This window comes from Pseudorca crassidens, chromosome 11 (genome assembly GCF_039906515.1).
Source record: "Pseudorca crassidens isolate mPseCra1 chromosome 11, mPseCra1.hap1, whole genome shotgun sequence".
NCBI classification, from domain to species: domain Eukaryota; kingdom Metazoa; phylum Chordata; class Mammalia; order Artiodactyla; family Delphinidae; genus Pseudorca; species Pseudorca crassidens.
The window spans coordinates 60865597-60883298 of record NC_090306.1 but is presented as its reverse complement, the minus strand read 5'-3'; the positions used below and the strand labels follow the sequence as shown (position 1 = coordinate 60883298).

The 17702-nt window shown below is 38.3% G+C and overlaps 1 protein-coding gene across 1 annotated transcript in view; it reads right to left on the bottom strand.

The window, feature by feature from the left end:
* The window catches only part of LGR5 (leucine rich repeat containing G protein-coupled receptor 5), a 120947-nt gene that overhangs the window by 42937 nt on the left and 60308 nt on the right, over window positions 1-17702 (bottom strand). Inside the window, exon 3 of the mRNA XM_067697348.1 lies at window positions 5023-5094. Within this exon, the coding sequence (XP_067553449.1) occupies window positions 5023-5094 (72 nt within the window). The remainder of the gene's footprint in view (window positions 1-5022; window positions 5095-17702) is intronic.

The window sequence follows — 17702 nt, the reverse complement described above, 5'->3', positions numbered from 1 at the left end:
TAAGATACAGATAATAGACTTAATTGATGTGTAAACTTTGTAGGTAATATATTACTGGCTCAAAGTGTGTACCGAACTGTCCTCCTATGCTTTGCTAACCAGACAGTGAAACTCTTATAATGTGGTCTTTCTAGAATATTGGAAAACTGGAGTAGAGGATAAGAGATATTTAAATGGCTTTTCTTCATTGAATAGTTGCAAGGTTTCTCAGTAGCTCTATATATCTACCTTCAGAAAATGGAACTTAAACAAGCTTTACTAATGATACCTTTTAAAGCTACCCCTGAGCTACCTCCCAGCAATTTAATTTTCAACCACTTCTACCAGTTAAATACCAAAAATATAATTACAGAAAATCACTTAAGTCCTGATTGCTCCTTGAATAAAGAACTTTTGTTTAATTACTTTCAAATGACAAAACAAGAGCAAATTATCTCCATTATAACCTTATAGGTCTTCAGTGAGTTAATTAGAAAATCCTGTTTTTGTTTAAGATATTCCAGTGGGAAACAAAACAATTAAAGGATTCATAGCACTATGGAGTGCAATTAGAACAGAGCATTCACAACATGGTTGCAGAATTCTTTTATAAATAATCCTTTATTCAATGCAGCAAGTACAAGCAGAATGTACCACGAACTGAATATGGGTTTAGGCACTTACAACTTCATTTTTATCATTCACATATGGGTGAGAAAAGAAAATGAAACATTATCTCTAGGGGCAAAGGATGACTTCATATTTTCTTAATCTCTTTCCCTGAGGAGCTTTAAAACTGTAAAATATTCTCAATTACATACAGTGTCCCCAAGCTACTTTAACAATAAATTTTTTGTTTTTTTTTTTTTTTGGCCAACAGGACTAAATAAGGTCAAGTACAGGTACTGTGAAGCAGGTGAGAGGAAATTATACGTTGAAAGAGGACTCTGTAACAATGGCTTGATCCTTAGGTATTTCTTCTGCCTACTTGTCCTATGTTTAGATATCAAGTAGCTATCCAGGCTCTTTTCTGGGAAGGAGAGAATTTTAGTTGTGACTTTCCTACGGTTAGTTTTATCCATCACCTCCATGTGGCTTTGGTTCTGGTGCTGGTGGCAAGAGGATAAGCCATTCCTCGACTGAATGGCCTACACAAGAAAATGAACCTTTGTTGAGGATAGCCTGGTTCAGAATTCCATGGGACTGGGTATTTTGCAATACTAAGCCAGTAACCTTTTATGAGGCCAATATTTATAGGGATAATCATCTTAAATTTTAGTGATCTTCCAGAGCTCACAGTAGCAAAATTTCTGATATAAAACAGTCCTCACCAAGGAGGGCTGTTGTTATCTTCATTTCCTATCTTCTAGGATTGGATTACTCTTATCTTTCTCTTCTTTTCCAGATCCTTTCTTACTCTCCTTATATGATCAGGGCCCCAGATGAATATTACTTGTATATTATCTTTCTCACCATGCTACAATATAATCAGTTATTTCTCTCTTCCAATGACTTTTGGACTTTATAAAACATTTGAGTCACTTTCCACAATGGTAGGACCAGGCCTGTCTTGTTCAGCATTTTACCTCTAGCACTGTGGTTCTCAACCCTATTGGACCTAATTCTCCCTTTAATACCAAATATTTTGTAATGCTTCATCCATTATATTAAGACAAAATTCATAAAGATATAGCCATTTACACACATCATTTTAAAGAAAAAATATCAACATAATGTACTGCCTTAACTGTATGATAAAGGAGAAATAAAAGTAATTTATAATAAAGGGATTATATGTATTATTGTATATGTGATGCTCAGATATGACTATCCTAGGAGGTATTTCTATGAAAGAGTCAGATGTTTGCCTCCACTTTTAATGAATAAGGTTGGGTATGAGAAAAGTAACATGATCAGAAGTTATTCTGTGCAAGAACAGGGAGATGAGAGTAGAGGTCTAAATGGATACTAGAATAAGATCTACAGTTAAGACATATAACAGATTATACTTATTTTATGTAATGCTTTATAGGAAAGAAGGAAATAACTTTTATTAAAACAAAGATAACATACCAAGACATATTATAGATGTTGCAGTGGAGAAAATAAGAAAGTGTTACATTCTCACAAATGAGTGTTCCTTATAGATAAGAGTGATATCAAAATAATTCTCTCTCTTTTACGAGATAGGACTGAAATACCACAGAGAACATCCATCCTATCTCAAATCCATTGCACGCTGAGGTGAGCATCTGTTCTCCAGTACTTCAAGAGGCCCTTGGGAGCACACCCCGCCATAGGTAAGAAGGAATTGAGGCTAAACTGGAAAAAGAAATAGTCATGATACCACCTGCATAGAAGTTGGTTGGTAGACCCTGCCGGATAGTGGAAGAGTAATATTAAAAATGCAACAGGCTACCCCCAAATAAATAAATCATTATATAGTTATCTCTGCACAGATTTTGTATGATTGTGCTCCCAACATTTTAAAAGGCCATATGCGAAATATTTATAAAGCAGACTTTGTTAATGAGATTCAATGAGAGCCCTGTGTTTCATGTTTCTCTGCTAATTTAATGATAGTTATTTTTAAGAAGACGTTTTACAACTTCACAGTTACATAGCTTTAATTTGTTTTGTGGTTTCTGAGGTAATTCTTCTACTGCACTAATATCATTTTCAAATAAATATGTGGGTAGAAATCACAGGATGCACGATCTGTGTTAACTAGTCAATGATTTTGAGAGATTATATTTATACCATTTAATTTTTCCTGTACAGATTATTAGGCGTATGCAGAACTTCATGTAAAACCTTTCAGTATGATTACGTATGAAAGTATTATTGATTGAAGTTTGGTGTGGAGGTAGAGTCAGAAGTCAAGAGGGATGCAGGGGGATTCTTTATGCTGGGCTGAGCAGCTCATCACAGGACAAGTTACTACATGCCTATCACCTGGAAAACCAAAGATGCTTCCACAAATTTCCAGAACTTCCTGTGGCAGGGGTGATGACCATGATTGAGAAGCATTGCTCTAACACTAAATACTTTCCAAATATTTGACAATTCATTTGCTCATTGAATACTAGTCTTTAAGTCAGCAAAATAAAGAGAAGAGTGAATACTATTCCTGGCAGGGGTCTTGCTCCTTTTGAATCCCCCTCACACTGATCATGATCCAGCTGAAGTGCAAAGTCTGAAAGTGTCATTTTCTTGCTCACATCTTTTTCTTGGCTTCTCATCATGCTTAGGACATAATAATGTCTATGCTTTTTTGACATGACATACAGGATCCCGGTGACCAGGACCTTTTCTCTCTCTCCAGGCTCTTCTCCAGATACCTTCTCCTGAATGCTTAAGTACCACCTGCGTAGGGCTGTCTGTTCCTCCCAGGTTCCTCCTGCCTCTGTGTCTCTATGTATAGTGTCCCCTCAGTCGGCTACCTTATGTGGATGGTTGGTTCAAGGTTTGGCTTCTAGGTCAACTCTTTGGAGAAACATCTCTCCTAGGAAGTCGAATTTGAACCATCAGACTGGACAGAGTCCTTCCCAACCTCTGTAGTTCCACAGAATCAGAGTGATCTGTTCATCTGTCTTGGTCACAGTATCTTGATCCCACAATCTACCACTAGATTATAAACTCTTCAAGGGCATGGCCATACTTATTGATCTTTGTCTTTCCAGCAATAATTTGTTCAATGCCACTTTGAGCGGTGTGTGTGCATACATGCACACGTGCACACACACACACACACACACACAATCTAGTTCGGTACATCCAATATACATTTTGTCAATGAATTAAAATAATTCATTCCAATATAATTTATTTAACAAGTTTCCAAAATACTTAGTGGTACCTATTTCGACACAGGGAAAACATCTTAGGTGTCTCATCTAAACTTGATTTATGTGATGCATTTTGAATGGTTCCAAATATTTTGCTGGATTTGTGGAAATATAGGCACATTAGAATTGGTGTTACAGCCTAGAATTTCACCACATAATGCATTAACCTTAGGATTTGGAAGTATGACAACTTAAAAATATTGCTACCTAATAGTAAAAATAACTCAAGGGTAGGGAGATCAAACCCAATCACCTAAGTAGACCAAGACCAAATAACAGTTCTGCTTTTGAATTTACCTTTTAACAAAATATTAAATTTAAATAAAATTGCTTTTTCAAATAGCCTATGTATCCCTCAGGTCAATGAAATGCAATTTCTATTAAGCAGAAATACATCAAATGCCTTTTTAGAGTTTATAACTTTTATCTCAAAGGAGATAAAATCAGGTTGTTTTCCCTGAGATAAAACTTTCCTGGTATGAATTTCAACTTGTGTTATCTATTTTCTCTACCAAGGTCCCTTTCTTTTCTACAAAGAATAAACTGAAAGAAAATTAAACAATGGGTACTAGAAGAAGGAGGTATCAGTGATAATGAGTTTTCTGATAGAAAATTAGGAAGTTGGACATTAAATAGTAAGAAAGCCCATTTTTTACAAGTCTCAAGGGATTAACATTTCTCAATTAAACAACTACTCATTGTATCTACTATGCACTAGGCTTTTCTACATCTATTCATAAGTGGAACATAAACTTGATTTTTTTTTTTTTTTACCTGAGCCTTATTCAGCGCATCACAAGGAAACAAATTCTGCAAATGGTTTGAGGCTGTGATCTCATTATGTCAGCATAATAGTGATTTATTCACTTGAATCAAAATGACTCAAAAAACTCCCCCCAACTTCATAGCACAAAAGGAAAGGGAAATACGCTTTCACAAGTTTGAGTTGATAAGTTGGTTAATTAGGGGCAAAGTTTTGACATTAAGGTTAGAAAAGGAGAGATGAAGTTTTTTCACACACAAATCTAGCCAGGTATCACATGTTTCTATGGTATCAAGGAAGGCAGACTGGAATTTAGACGAATTATCTCATGATTCTAAATAGTTTATTGGAGGAACTCAATCTTTACAAGTTAATTAGCATCCACTTGACACTAAAATCAGAATTATAACAAGCAATACTCGGTTTACTTACAGAACTTTAAGACTGTAAAGGCCAGCAAATGCTCCCTTGGGAATGTATGTCAAAGCGTTTCCGGCAAGACGTCTGCGGGTTTCAAGGGAGAGGAGGGAGAGTAAGCATAGCTCTCTTCATGTGGAATTCATTTAGTTGTTAAAAATGCAATACAATTATGTGCAGACCACGAATGCCAAAAGTAACTCTAAAGAACCTTGTTTTGTTATATTTTGCAAAAAGTTTCTTTAAATCTCTAATCAAAAAGCTGGCAAAAGAAGGGCCTAAGAAGAAATATAATAAATTACCTATTTTACAATAAATCACTTAATAGCTTACACTATGTATATAAAACTCTCTATCCGTTCATCTGTTGATGGACATTTAGGTTGCTTTCATGTCTTGGCTATTGTATATAGTGCTGTAATGAACACTGGGGTGCATGTATCTTTTCGAATTATGGTTTTCTCCGGATATATGCCAAGGAGTAGAATTGCTGGATCATGTGGTAGTTCTATTTTCAGTTTTTTAAGGAAACTCCATACTGTTCAAAACAGAAACAGACTCACAGACATAGAAAACAAACTTATGGTTACCAAAAGGGAAAGGTGGGGGGGAGGGATAAATGAGGAATTTGGGATTAACACATACACACTACTATATATGAAATAGATAACCAACACGGATCTACTATATAGCACAGGGAACTCTACTCAATATTCTGTAATAACCTATAGGGGAAAAGAATCTGAAAAAGAATGGATATACGTATATGTATAACTGAATCATTTTGCTATACACCTGAAACTAACACAACATTGTAAATCAGCTATACTCCAATATTAAAAAAAAAATTAAAAAAATAAAACTCTCCTTTAAAAATTTTTTTTATACAAAAAGTAGGCAAGGGAATAGAGAGGGAGCCATGGGCGGTGATTGTGAGGGCAATGGGCTATTATTTACAGGTACGACGGTTGATGGTCGGGGAAACCCCTCTTCTGAGAGGGCGTTTGAGCAGAGGACTGAGCCATGCAGGGACCTATGTGAAAGGAACAGTGGTACAAAAGGCCTGAGGAGGGAGTGTGCCTGGCGTGGTCCAGAAACTGCAAGAAGAACAGCATGGCTGGAGTGGAATGACCAAGGGGAGAGTGACAGCAGGTGAGGTTGGAGCAGTGTCCAGAGTCACTCCACACAGGGCTCTGGAGGCCACAGTAGGGACTTCGAGCAGGGGAGTGATGTGATCAGTTCTGTGTTTTAAAAGGGTCCTTCTGACAGGACCCTTTTCTTTTTTTTTAATAAATTTATTTATTTATCTATTCATTTATTTATTTTTGGCTGCGTTGGGTCTTCATTGCTGTGCGTGGGCTTTCTTTAGTTGCGGTGAGCAGGGGCTACTCTTCGTTGTGGTGTGTGGGCTTCTCATTGTGGTAGCTTCTCTTGTGGAGCACGGGCTCTAGGTGCACGGGCTTCAGTAGTTGTGGCGTGCGGGCTCAGTAGTTGTGGTGCACAAGCTTCATTGCTCCGTGGCATGTGGGATCTTCCTGGACCAGGGCTCAAACCTGTGTCCCCTGAGTTGGCAGGCGGATTCTTAACCACTGTGCCACCAGGGAAGTCCATGACAGGACCCTTTTAAAGGGGGAATAGACTTTGGGGGCAAAAGTGGAAGCACAGGAGGCGACTAGAGCAGTTCAAACAGGAGCTGCTCGTGTAACACAGCTGTGGTGGAGGAGGTAAGTGGTGGAATACGGTGGAGAAGAAAGAAAAATCCCACCTGGCAAACCATTTGTGTCAAGGTGAAACGTAGGTAGCCAACATTTCATATTTATGGTTATATTCTATATAACCTACATGCATTTGATTAGTTATCCAAAGTACTATACGTAAACTGAAGGACATGGTTTGCATAGGACCGTGCTATAAAAGAGTTGCTTATTGAATTAAGGCAGACTCAGACTTGGTTGACGATCACAGGTGGCTTAACTGATCAGACTAAACTGACCAGGAACTGTTATTTCAGCCAAAATGTCCTTAACTATCCTGTTCATAGTCATGATTTCAACAGTACATTTTTTGAGTTCTAAAACCTAGCCTGAAAATGGGGGCTTACTGCTGCTATGTGATCGAGTAGCTTGATGGTTTCTGGGTCACTGACTTTGGAAATGAAAAGGAGAAAGTAAAAACGTTCTATTTATTTATTTTATTAGTTTAAATTATTGTTAGGGTAAATACCTTTCTGTTACATTTCCTGAATCATAGCTCACTTCACATGAATTGTTTTTCTTTTCTGGGCAAGGACTTTGAGAGCCGCAGACTATATTCAGAACTAATCTGTATAACCACTGACCTGTGTTATCAGGGGAATTTGTCTTAAAACAAAGGAATTTATGACGGGCTATTAGTTATTCGTTGTGTTGGTGGAAGATATATCTCATTGTCCAAAAGCACAATTTAAGGAAATCACTGCATCCTTCCCCTCATTTCTTTACCACGTGGGATGGTTTTAGCAGTTAAAAAATTAAATACATATAAACTATAGGGAAAAAAAGACTTCTATATAAATGAGTACACAAATAGTGAGAACTGCACACAAATCTTTCCTGTGAAGATCTGAACTAACAAATCTCTGGGCAACTACGTTCCAACCCTTGAGACCCACACACCATTTGGCTGGAAGGTTTTGTTTTTTGTTTTTCTCTCTGTTTCTAAAATTATTTCACAGAAATGTCTCTTTCATCATCTTCATTTCTATAACAAGATACAACTTAATAGGAAAAACTTTTATATCTTTTTATATCACATTAAATTTTTTTATCCTTAAAGATACCTCTCCATATAGAAGACTCAAATCGTCCTATCATTGTTAGTTTGGCTGACTTAACTGCCATAAAAAGTAAAAAAAAAAAAAAAAAATCAGTAAGTTACAGTAGACACATTCCTCTTCAGATAAATCAAATAAGCAGAGGTTTGGCTGTTGTCACGACCAACTAAAATATTTTTGAGAATGTATGTTTCTTTGAATCTCCACAGTAATTTGAATCTCTAAAGGAATCCAAGGGTTTTTTTGTTTGTTTTTGGTAGCTTTGTTTTGTAAAATGGTGGGATGAGAGCAAAGCACTCAAGTGTGGGCCCTGATTTCTCCTCTCTGGACATTGGTCTGGAGGGAGAGAGGTGAGTGAACAAAATGGGATGAGCACTGAGAGTGGAAGAGGTACTTGACCCTGTTCTCTGATTGGGACCCTCGGGAAGATGACTGTGCGGGGAACCACGGTCCAACATCGGTCCCCTTGACTGAGTAGTATTTTCAGAGGTAAGTGAAAGGGCCTGGTGAGTTTTAATAGGCTTTCCAGGTCATGTCTTCCAAGAACCCATTTGTCTTTTTTTTTTAACATCTTTATTGGGGTATAATTGCTTTACAATGGTGTGTTAGTTTCTGCTTTGTAACAAAGTGAATCAGTTATACATATACATATGTTCCCATATCCATTTGTCTTTTAACACTCAGTTTTTTTTTTCTTTCCCTTTTTGGCTTACTTTTTTCTCACTATTAACTTGCTGCAAGACTTCACACAAGTCATTTAACTTCTCTGGACCTTATTTCACTTATTATTATTATTTTTGGCCACGCTGTGCAGCTTGCGGGATCTTAGTTCCCCAACCAGGGATTGACCCCGGGCCACCACAGTGAAGGTGCTGAGTCCTAACCACTGGACTGCCAGGGAACTCCCTTATTTCACTTACTTTTAAAAAATGATAGGGTTCTTCCACTAAAGTCTTTTTCTGCCCTACAATTATTTTTGTCACACATGGATTTCCTCCTTACCTTCATTCTTTTCTCCCTTATCCTCCCTCCACCCATCTTTTTCTTCTTGTTTATTAAGATTTCTTCATTACACGTCACCAACATTTTAAAATCACTTTCTCATACTTTATATCAGGAGGTAGATCAGAGGTTATTATGCCCATATTTTGAAGATACAGACACCAAAGTTCAGAAAAGCTTTATGTAAAATGAAAAACATCATCTCTTTCCTGATTTCGTGTAAGTGTAATCTAGTCCTTCCTTATGGAGCACGGAAGCTATCTAACAGTGGTGCTACTTAAATAATCAGAGCAAAATGAACTTGAATATGAAGCCCCTATGATTTAAAAGAAGACATTTCAGACTACTTAGCAATTTCATGCTGGCTCCTAGTAATTACTGCTTTATTTTCCAACTCTTACAAAGTACATGAGATCTACAGGGCACACATTCTATACATGCTAAATTAATTTGTATCAGAAATTTGGTAAGGGCTAACGTCAGGCTTAACGGTAGTAGTTTTTCCCCTTTTCCCATTCTTAAGATCTGCCTGTTTCCAGTTTTCTGGTACTATTTTCTGTCTCGTGGTTTCCAATATTAACTTCAGTGGCTCTGTTCCTATTTCTGAATTTCTTTTTACTCTTCTGATTTATAATTACCTGAATAATTGTAGTTAAACTATCACTTAAACATAAAATTTCTGAAATGTCAAAATGTTCCCACTTGAAGAAAAATTCTCCTAAAATAAAGTTAGCATAAACCATACTAATATTGTAATTAGTGACTTTCAAAAGACAAAGTGATGTGAGCAAATACACTAGTCCATTCAGATTGACTATTCATAATTCAATTCGATTGACTAAAGCTGGGCTCTGGGTTCCTGCATACAGGAGCCAAGAGTCTGGGTCAGTGAAGTGTTAGACACAAATAGGATGAAACTCGTAGTCTGATGTAATCTCTTAATCTTGCCTCCACTGGCAGTAATGCATCATCACTGTAACCGACTAAGTTCGCCATGGTTAGGTTTGCTTTCATAAGATGCCTGTGCCAGTTGGAAGGGCCCAGGTACTTTGCATTAACCCTCTGACATTCATCTTTGGTAAGGTTTGCTGAAGCCTATTCAGCAGGCTTGAATACAAGGATTATGACAAACCACGGATCTTCTCAGGGTAGAAAAAAGTGTCTTTCTTAATACGCAAGAAATTGAGATTTAAAAAAACCCTTTCTCCCCCAATAAGTTAAGCATATCTAATTGGTCAGGTCCAGCCCCAAATCATTCCTCTTAAACTGTGTATTTATGAACTGTCCATTTTGTTTTCCTTATTACATAAGATCAAAAACATCAGATTTCAATGTTTAAGGGCTAAGACCACTGGCCTGAATAAGTGAACTCTTCAGGTCAACAGGGAGATCCTTTAGTGGTTATACGGCCCTATGGTTTCTTTAACCACAGACTAATGAAGTTCAATTTTCAACTCCTTTGTGAAGTATTCCTAATTACCTCAGTCCACAGTCAACTTTCCTGTAGGTTATATTCTATACAATGCTGTCTATAAAGGTTCATTTTCTACCATTTTATATGTAGTCTACTTGATTTGATTATAGGCTCCTAAGGTCAAGAATCTTATTGCCTGCCTAGAGCAGGGAGCTGAATTAATATGTACTGATGGATCATTTGATCTTGTTTCCAAAGACAGTTGGCCATAGTGCTAGAGTTACTTCAGGTCTGGCCTAACTATTGCAAGATCGCTGGCTAGCCACTACATAAACAGATCAGAAACAGCTGAAGAATATTCCTTCTTCATTATGCATCAAATTTAAACTCAGCAATTTATTTGAGCACTTTCAATATGCCACGTACAGTCCTTTGGGTCACAAAAATAGTATGTACTTTTTGTAAAACAACTTACAAGTTCTAGGCACAATGTAAAGTACTTTATATACATTGTGTTATCTAGTGATTTTAAAAATCACATTAAACAAGGGACATGATTATTCATTCCCCTTTTACAAGGAAACTGGGCCTATTTGCTCATGCTTACGTAGAAAAGTTTACACAAGAGAATTTGGTTCAGCCATAGCATTTGGGCTCCAATATTTGAGGTTTTAAACATAACTTTGGTCAAAAGTAGGTTGGTCTGGAGCTTGGGTTGATCAGGAGCAACCAATCTGAAACAGGAAAAACCCAAGGATGCAAGTGACTGCATCACTTGAGGTACTGGCCATAAGAAAACCGTTGTTCACTGCCTCTTTTTTTTTAAAATATTATTTTACAATCTACTTTTTATTTTTATTTATTTATTTATTTATATTTTTGGCCGCATTGGGTCTTTGTTGCTGCATGTGGGCTTTCTCTAGTTGCAGCGAGCGGGGGCTACTCTTCGTTGCAGTGCGCAGGCTCTAGGTGCGCAGGCTTCAGTAGTTGTGGCACGTGGGCTCAGTAGTGTGGCTTGCGGGCCCTAGAGCGTAGGCTCAGTAGTTGCGGTGCAGGGCTTAGTTGCTCCGCGGCATGTGGGATCTTCCCGGACCAGGGCTTGAACCTGTGTCCCCTGCATTGGCAGGTGGATCCTTAACCACTGTGCCATCAGGGAAGCCCTGCTCCCTGTCTCTTATTCAAAGTCCTCCCATTGCCTTCCGGATCCTGTACAATCTTTCTGCTCTCATGACTATGGCTGGTTGTTTCCCTCTCTTCTTTCTAGCCCCTCATTTTTTTTTTTGAGTATAGTTGATTTACAATATTGTGTTAGTTTCAGATGTACAGCAAAGTGATTCAGTTATACGTATACATGCATATATATCATATATACATTCTTTTCAGGTTCTTTTCCCTTATAGGTTATTACAAAATATTGACTATAGTTCCCTGTGCTATACAGTAGGTCCTTATTGGTTATCTATTTTATATATAGTAATGTGTATCTGTTAATCCCAAACTCCTAATTTATCCCTCTCCCCACTTTCCCCTGTGGTAACCATAAGTTTGTTTTCTTGTCTGTGAGTCTATTTCTGTTTTGTATATAAGTTCATTTGTATCGTTTTTTTAAGGTTCCACATATAAGTGATACTATATGATATCTGTCTTTCTCTGTGTTCACCCCTCTTTTAATGCTCATCCTCCAAACATAGATGTTCTTCAAGTTTCTGTCCTCACACCTGTCTTTCTTCCTTTTATCTAGTGGCACTCAAAGTTTAGTGTGCATTGCCATTGTCTTAGGAGTCATCAAAAATTCAGATCCCCAGGCAGGCCCCAACTCAGGTTTAGTGACTTAGAGTTTCTGGGGGAAATGACTCAGGAATCTGCATTTTAATAAGCAGCCCAGGTGAGTTTAATATGGATAGAGACCCATACTGGGAAACAGAGCCTCTACCCTCTCTCAAAGTCCTCATCTGCTCCGGCACCTTCCGCAATCACCTCTTTGTAAACAACTTTCCAATCATTCTCTCTAGAACAGAATCATCACACTGCAGACTCACATTCCAACTTTGTTAGTGACATTCCCATTTGGATGTCCTGCTGGCACCTTGCGCTTAGTAAACCCAGAACCAGACATCCTCTTGCCTCCAAATTATCAGTTATTCCCCTTGAATGCCCTGTTTCTATTGACAGTGCCTCACCTGTCTCCTAGCACCTAATGTTATAACCTTACTCAGAGTCATCTTGCACCTTCAGACTTCCTTTCAGTCCCTAGGTCCAGTCAACGATGAGTGCCTGACTCTCTTCCTCTGCTGTAAAGCTTCCATATATCCCAGTGGGTCCCAGCCCCCAGTAGAGCTTTAAAAGAATGATGTCTGGGTCTCCACTGAGACCCATTAAATCAGAATCTCTGGAAATGGGCCGTGGTAATTAGTAGTTTTAAAAATTCTCTGGGTGATTCTAATGCCTCTGCAAGGTGGGAAACTCTGAAGCAGTCCTCACGGTTTCATACTGATAAGATCACCTAGAGACCTTCATGGTCTCCATCCCCGGAGACAATGATTCAATTGTTAATTATTGGGAGAATCAGGAGAGGTGATTAGTCAACAAATTTGAACAGTTATCCAGAGGAGACAGTAAGAACCTGAACTAGGTGATGATGAAATAGAGTGAACAAATGGGAAAGACAATGCGGAATTATGAGCTTTAAGACTTGGAAACTGGCTGATACAGGAGGTGAGAAAGAATGACAGATGCAAAGGCAGTGACAGACACAGTGACCATAAGTTTGGATAATAAGAATGCTGATGGTGAGAAGCAAAGGCAGGAGTAAAATCTTGTTGCGGAGGATGGTTTGTGTGTTCATGAATGGATCTGGTTCTGCACTTGCTGAGTTTTAAAGTATTGGTGGGGTAGGTGGAGGTGTCACTTGAGTAGTGGAGGATTCTCAAAGTGTGGTCCCTAGATTTGCAGTATTGGTATCACCAGAGAATTTGTTATAAGTGCAAATTCTTGACATCCTCCCCTTCCACCTTCAACCTGCTGAAGAAACTCTGTGGCAGGGTCCAGCAATGTGCGGTTTCACAAGCACTGTAGGTGATTCTGATGTCACTAAAATTCGAGAACAACTGGCCTAGAGTAGCAGTCCTTAAACTTCATCATGCATCAGAATCACCAGGAGAGCTTGTTAAAGGCAGTGTCCTGAGTTCAGGGTTTCTGATTCATTAGGTTGGGGTGGGGCACATGGGTTGGGGTTTGCGTTTCCCACAAGCTCACGTGTGGTGCCGATGCTGCTGGTCCAGGGACCACACTTTGAGAACCACTGGTCTAGCAGTCAAAGACAAAAGAGATCTCAGCTAGAAATATGGATTTGGGGGTCATCTACATAACAGAGGTCGTTCAAATCTTGACTCTCTTTCCCAGACAACGGTTGTTGTCTCCTAATGAGTTTGTAGCCTCCTAACAGGTCTCTCTGCTTCCGTAATACCCCAAGCTATTTTGCATACAAAAATCAGAGAAATCTTTATAAATCATAATCCTATTTATTGCACTAGCTGCATACAATCCTCCACGGCTTCCCATTGCTCTTATTTGAATTCTATACGTAGCCTGATCGTTCCTGCATGATTTGGCCCCTACCTTTCTCTCCAGCCCCATCCCCTGTCACCTCCCCTCCCTCTCACTCTGCTCTGGCCACCCTGATCTTCTTTCAGATCCACAAACATATCACTTTCTTTCCTACCTGAGGGCCTCTGCTCACACTATTCTCCTACTAGATATGCTCTACCCTAGCTCTGCAGACCACCAACTCCCCTCATCCTCCTGAGCTCAGTTCAGATGTCACCTTCTTTGAGACACTTTCCCTCCTTGTCATCCCTTGTTATTTATTCTCTACTTAACCATGTTTGTGTTCTTTATCACTCTTGTCATAATCAGCAAATATCATCCGTGTTTGTTTCCTTGCTTATCATCTGTCTCCCCGTCTAGATTGTAAGTTTCCCTGGAGTGGGGACTTCTTGACTGAACGAATGAAACGTAGAAAGTCATATTCATTCTTATGTCCCCACTGGCTAAATAAATACATGCTGAATGAATGAACTGAAGAGAAGTGAGAAAGGAGGCAATCTAGGGAATGTCTGTATGTTAGGGGTAGAGGAGAAAAGAAGGCTAAGGAGAAAAAGAGGAGGCAGAAAGGTAGGGCCCTTTAAGAACAGTGCCCTAATCGCCATTACAATTGTATATATTATATGTATATATATATATATAATATATACACACACATACACACACATGCACACACACATATACATACACACACATATACACACACATATATGTAGATACACACACATATATATACATACACACATATATGTAGATACACATACATACACAAGGGCAGATATCTAAATCTCTATATCCAGCTGTATGAATAGACATTTGGAAGAGAACATAAAATAACACTAGAGAAAAAAAAGTTTCAAAGAGGCAGCATTTTTTCTTTTCTTATATTTTAAATTAATTCTTTAAAAAATTTTAATACAAATTTTAAAGGTAAAGAGGCAGCATTTTTTTTTTTTTTTTTTTTGCGGTACGTGGGCCTCTCACTGTTGTGGCCTCTCCCGTTGTGGAGCACAGGCTCCGGAAGCGCAGGCTCAGCGGCCATGGCTCACGGGCCCAGCCGCTCCGCGGCATGTGGGATCTTCCCGGACCGAGGCACGAACCCGTGTTCCCTGCATCAGCAGGCGGACTCTCAACCACTGCGCCACCAGGGAAGCCCAGAGGCAGCATTTATAATCCATTACCAGTTCTATGAAAAGGAGAGACTGAGCACTCTGACAAGGCCAAGGGTCAGGAAGATTATTTATGGGCAAGAAGGTGTTTTCATTTCACTAACACAATCCAATAGGTGAATTAGAGTTTACCAAAGTTCTTTCATCATCAATTCATTTGATCTTCAGACAAAAATCTCAAAAGACAGGCAGGACAGCTCTCACTATTTTTAGCAACATGATGAGGAAGTAGAAGTAACAAGCATAGACTGTACTTTCAGGAAGTTTGGTGGTATTTCTCATTACTAATTTCATCTGAAATAATAGATATCTACTATTTATACAGAGATTCTTTAAGGCCAACCATAATATGAGCAAACAGTTCCAGGGAACAATAGTAACTTAAAAACAAACCTCCCTAGAGCATCTCAGGTTTCCTTCCTAAATCGAGTATTTGATTCCAATAGCATTAGAATCTGGGAAGATTTTAAAATAGTGCTGGGAAACAAAGGCCTTTAGCTTAGACTGTTTAAAATGGTAACAATTCATTTTTCCCTCTGGTTTAATCAAGCTACCAATCTAAGTTTAAAGGAACTTGTACATGTCAGCATTAGGCACGATCTTTTAGTTCCTAACATCTGAACCACACTCTGATGGACCAAATGTGGGATTTATTATTTGTCCAAATAGCAAACATCAACATGAAGTCCTTAGTAGAACTGAAGAAATAGAACTGGGAGAGATACTGTTGGAGAGAAATGCAATTATTGCTCAGGATGTTCAAACTTGGTAAAAACTATCTGCACTGGTTGCCTATATCCGTTAAACCTCATGGTTGGAAACAGTTTTTCCTTCACAAATCCTGGATCCCTGGGATTACTCCAAAATCAAGCTCATGAAATAGGAAAGAAGGAAGTGAGAATCCTCTTGAAAGTGTTTTCATTTCGCTAACACAACTCAATATGTAAATTATAGTTTACCGAAGTTCTTTCATCATCATTTCATTTGATCCTCAGAATCTCAAAACAGGCAAGGGCGGCTTTCACCATCATGCCCTGAGGCCCAGCGAGGTCAAGTGGATTATCCCCTAGTAAGTGGCAGAGTCAGGACAGGAGTCCTGGGCTTGCTTCTGCTTCTACGTACTGTGTTCTCCTCTCTACACAGCACACAGCCTAACCACACTCAGATTTTTTTTTTTTTTTTTTTTTTTTTAGGAAAAAGGCTCTCTCTCTTCCTTGTGATATCACATTGCACCAGCAGGGCGTTTGGCCTGTGCATGCCTGGTCACCTTGCAGAGTCATAAAACAAAAATAACAAATAACAAACAAGACTTGAATGTACCGAGACATGTAGCACAGGTAGTAAGTGTTCCAGAAGGTCAGGAGGAAGAGAAGAAGACCATTAATCGTGATGGCTTTAATTCTTCTTAAATATTTGCTCCACATAGCCACTTTCTCCAGGGTTACAATATATTTAAAAAATACGTTAGGGATACCTCTAGGACTTCATTGATTCTTAGAGGATTTTGAAATACGGGACCAGTGATGGATGAGAGATGAATCATGACTGTCTACACAGCTTATGACATAGATGGATTAAACTAGGGAGATGATAATTGGGCAATTAGAGCTAAGGGGAAGAGTGGTAACTTGGCTTTATTAATAGTGTTTTTTAAAAATTGAGTTTTGTGGTGGGAATTTTATTAATATCATTGAGAATATCAGTACCAGTTTCTGAATGGATAAACAATAAAGCATAGAGATGAGCTGAGTAAACTGAACAAAAGAATACTTTCAGAACAGTTTAACATTTGAACAGTTTGTCATAACAAAAGATACACACACACAATAACAGATACAACAACAGATGTAACACATACAATAACAGATATCTAAATGTCTGTTTCTAGCTGTATGGATGGTCATCTATTAGTTCATTTATTATTAGGTCATTTATTTACTATAATATCTTATGGAAAAACCTGGACGAATTTTTTGGCCAACCCAATAGAATACTATATAAAACATGCTGCTTAAGTATATTTATGCATATGTAAAAATAATAACTAAGGTTTTGTTCCTGTTGAGTAATGTGAAATTCTGCACCTGAAAATTATGATGATACTTTTCTCAGAGCCAATATATGAGGGTAGTGAACAAATAACCTGCATATCCAATCTCTCCCTGCTGGGTAGACAGCTCTTTCTTGCTTTCTGTCTCACTCTTTTTCATTCCCTCACATATACCCAGACACAGACAGATGAACACACCTATCATTACGAAGCTCAGTTTAACAAGAGTTTAAAGTGTTCAGCTGTGCAGACCACTATACTAGGTACTATCGGGGAAAAGAAAAGCACAGATGAATGAAGAACAATTCCAAAGCCTCCTTCTGCTTTCTGAGTATGGCTTTGAAAGTGAATTTGAATCTTAGTTCTGACACTTATGTACTCCATTATCTTGGGTAAGTTCCTTGTTTTCTCTGTACTTGTTTTTTTTTTTTTTTTTTATAATCTTGAAGTGAGAATAATAATATCTACTTTTATGGGGTTGTTAAGAGGATTCAGTGGGATAATGTGTGCAAAACATTTTGAACAGTGCCGTCACAGAGTAAGCTATTACTGTTGTCAGTATAATTATATTATTATTTCGAAGATCTTACACTCCAGAAGAGAATACAGACTTAAACATAGCTGAGTCTAACGGAAACAATCAGC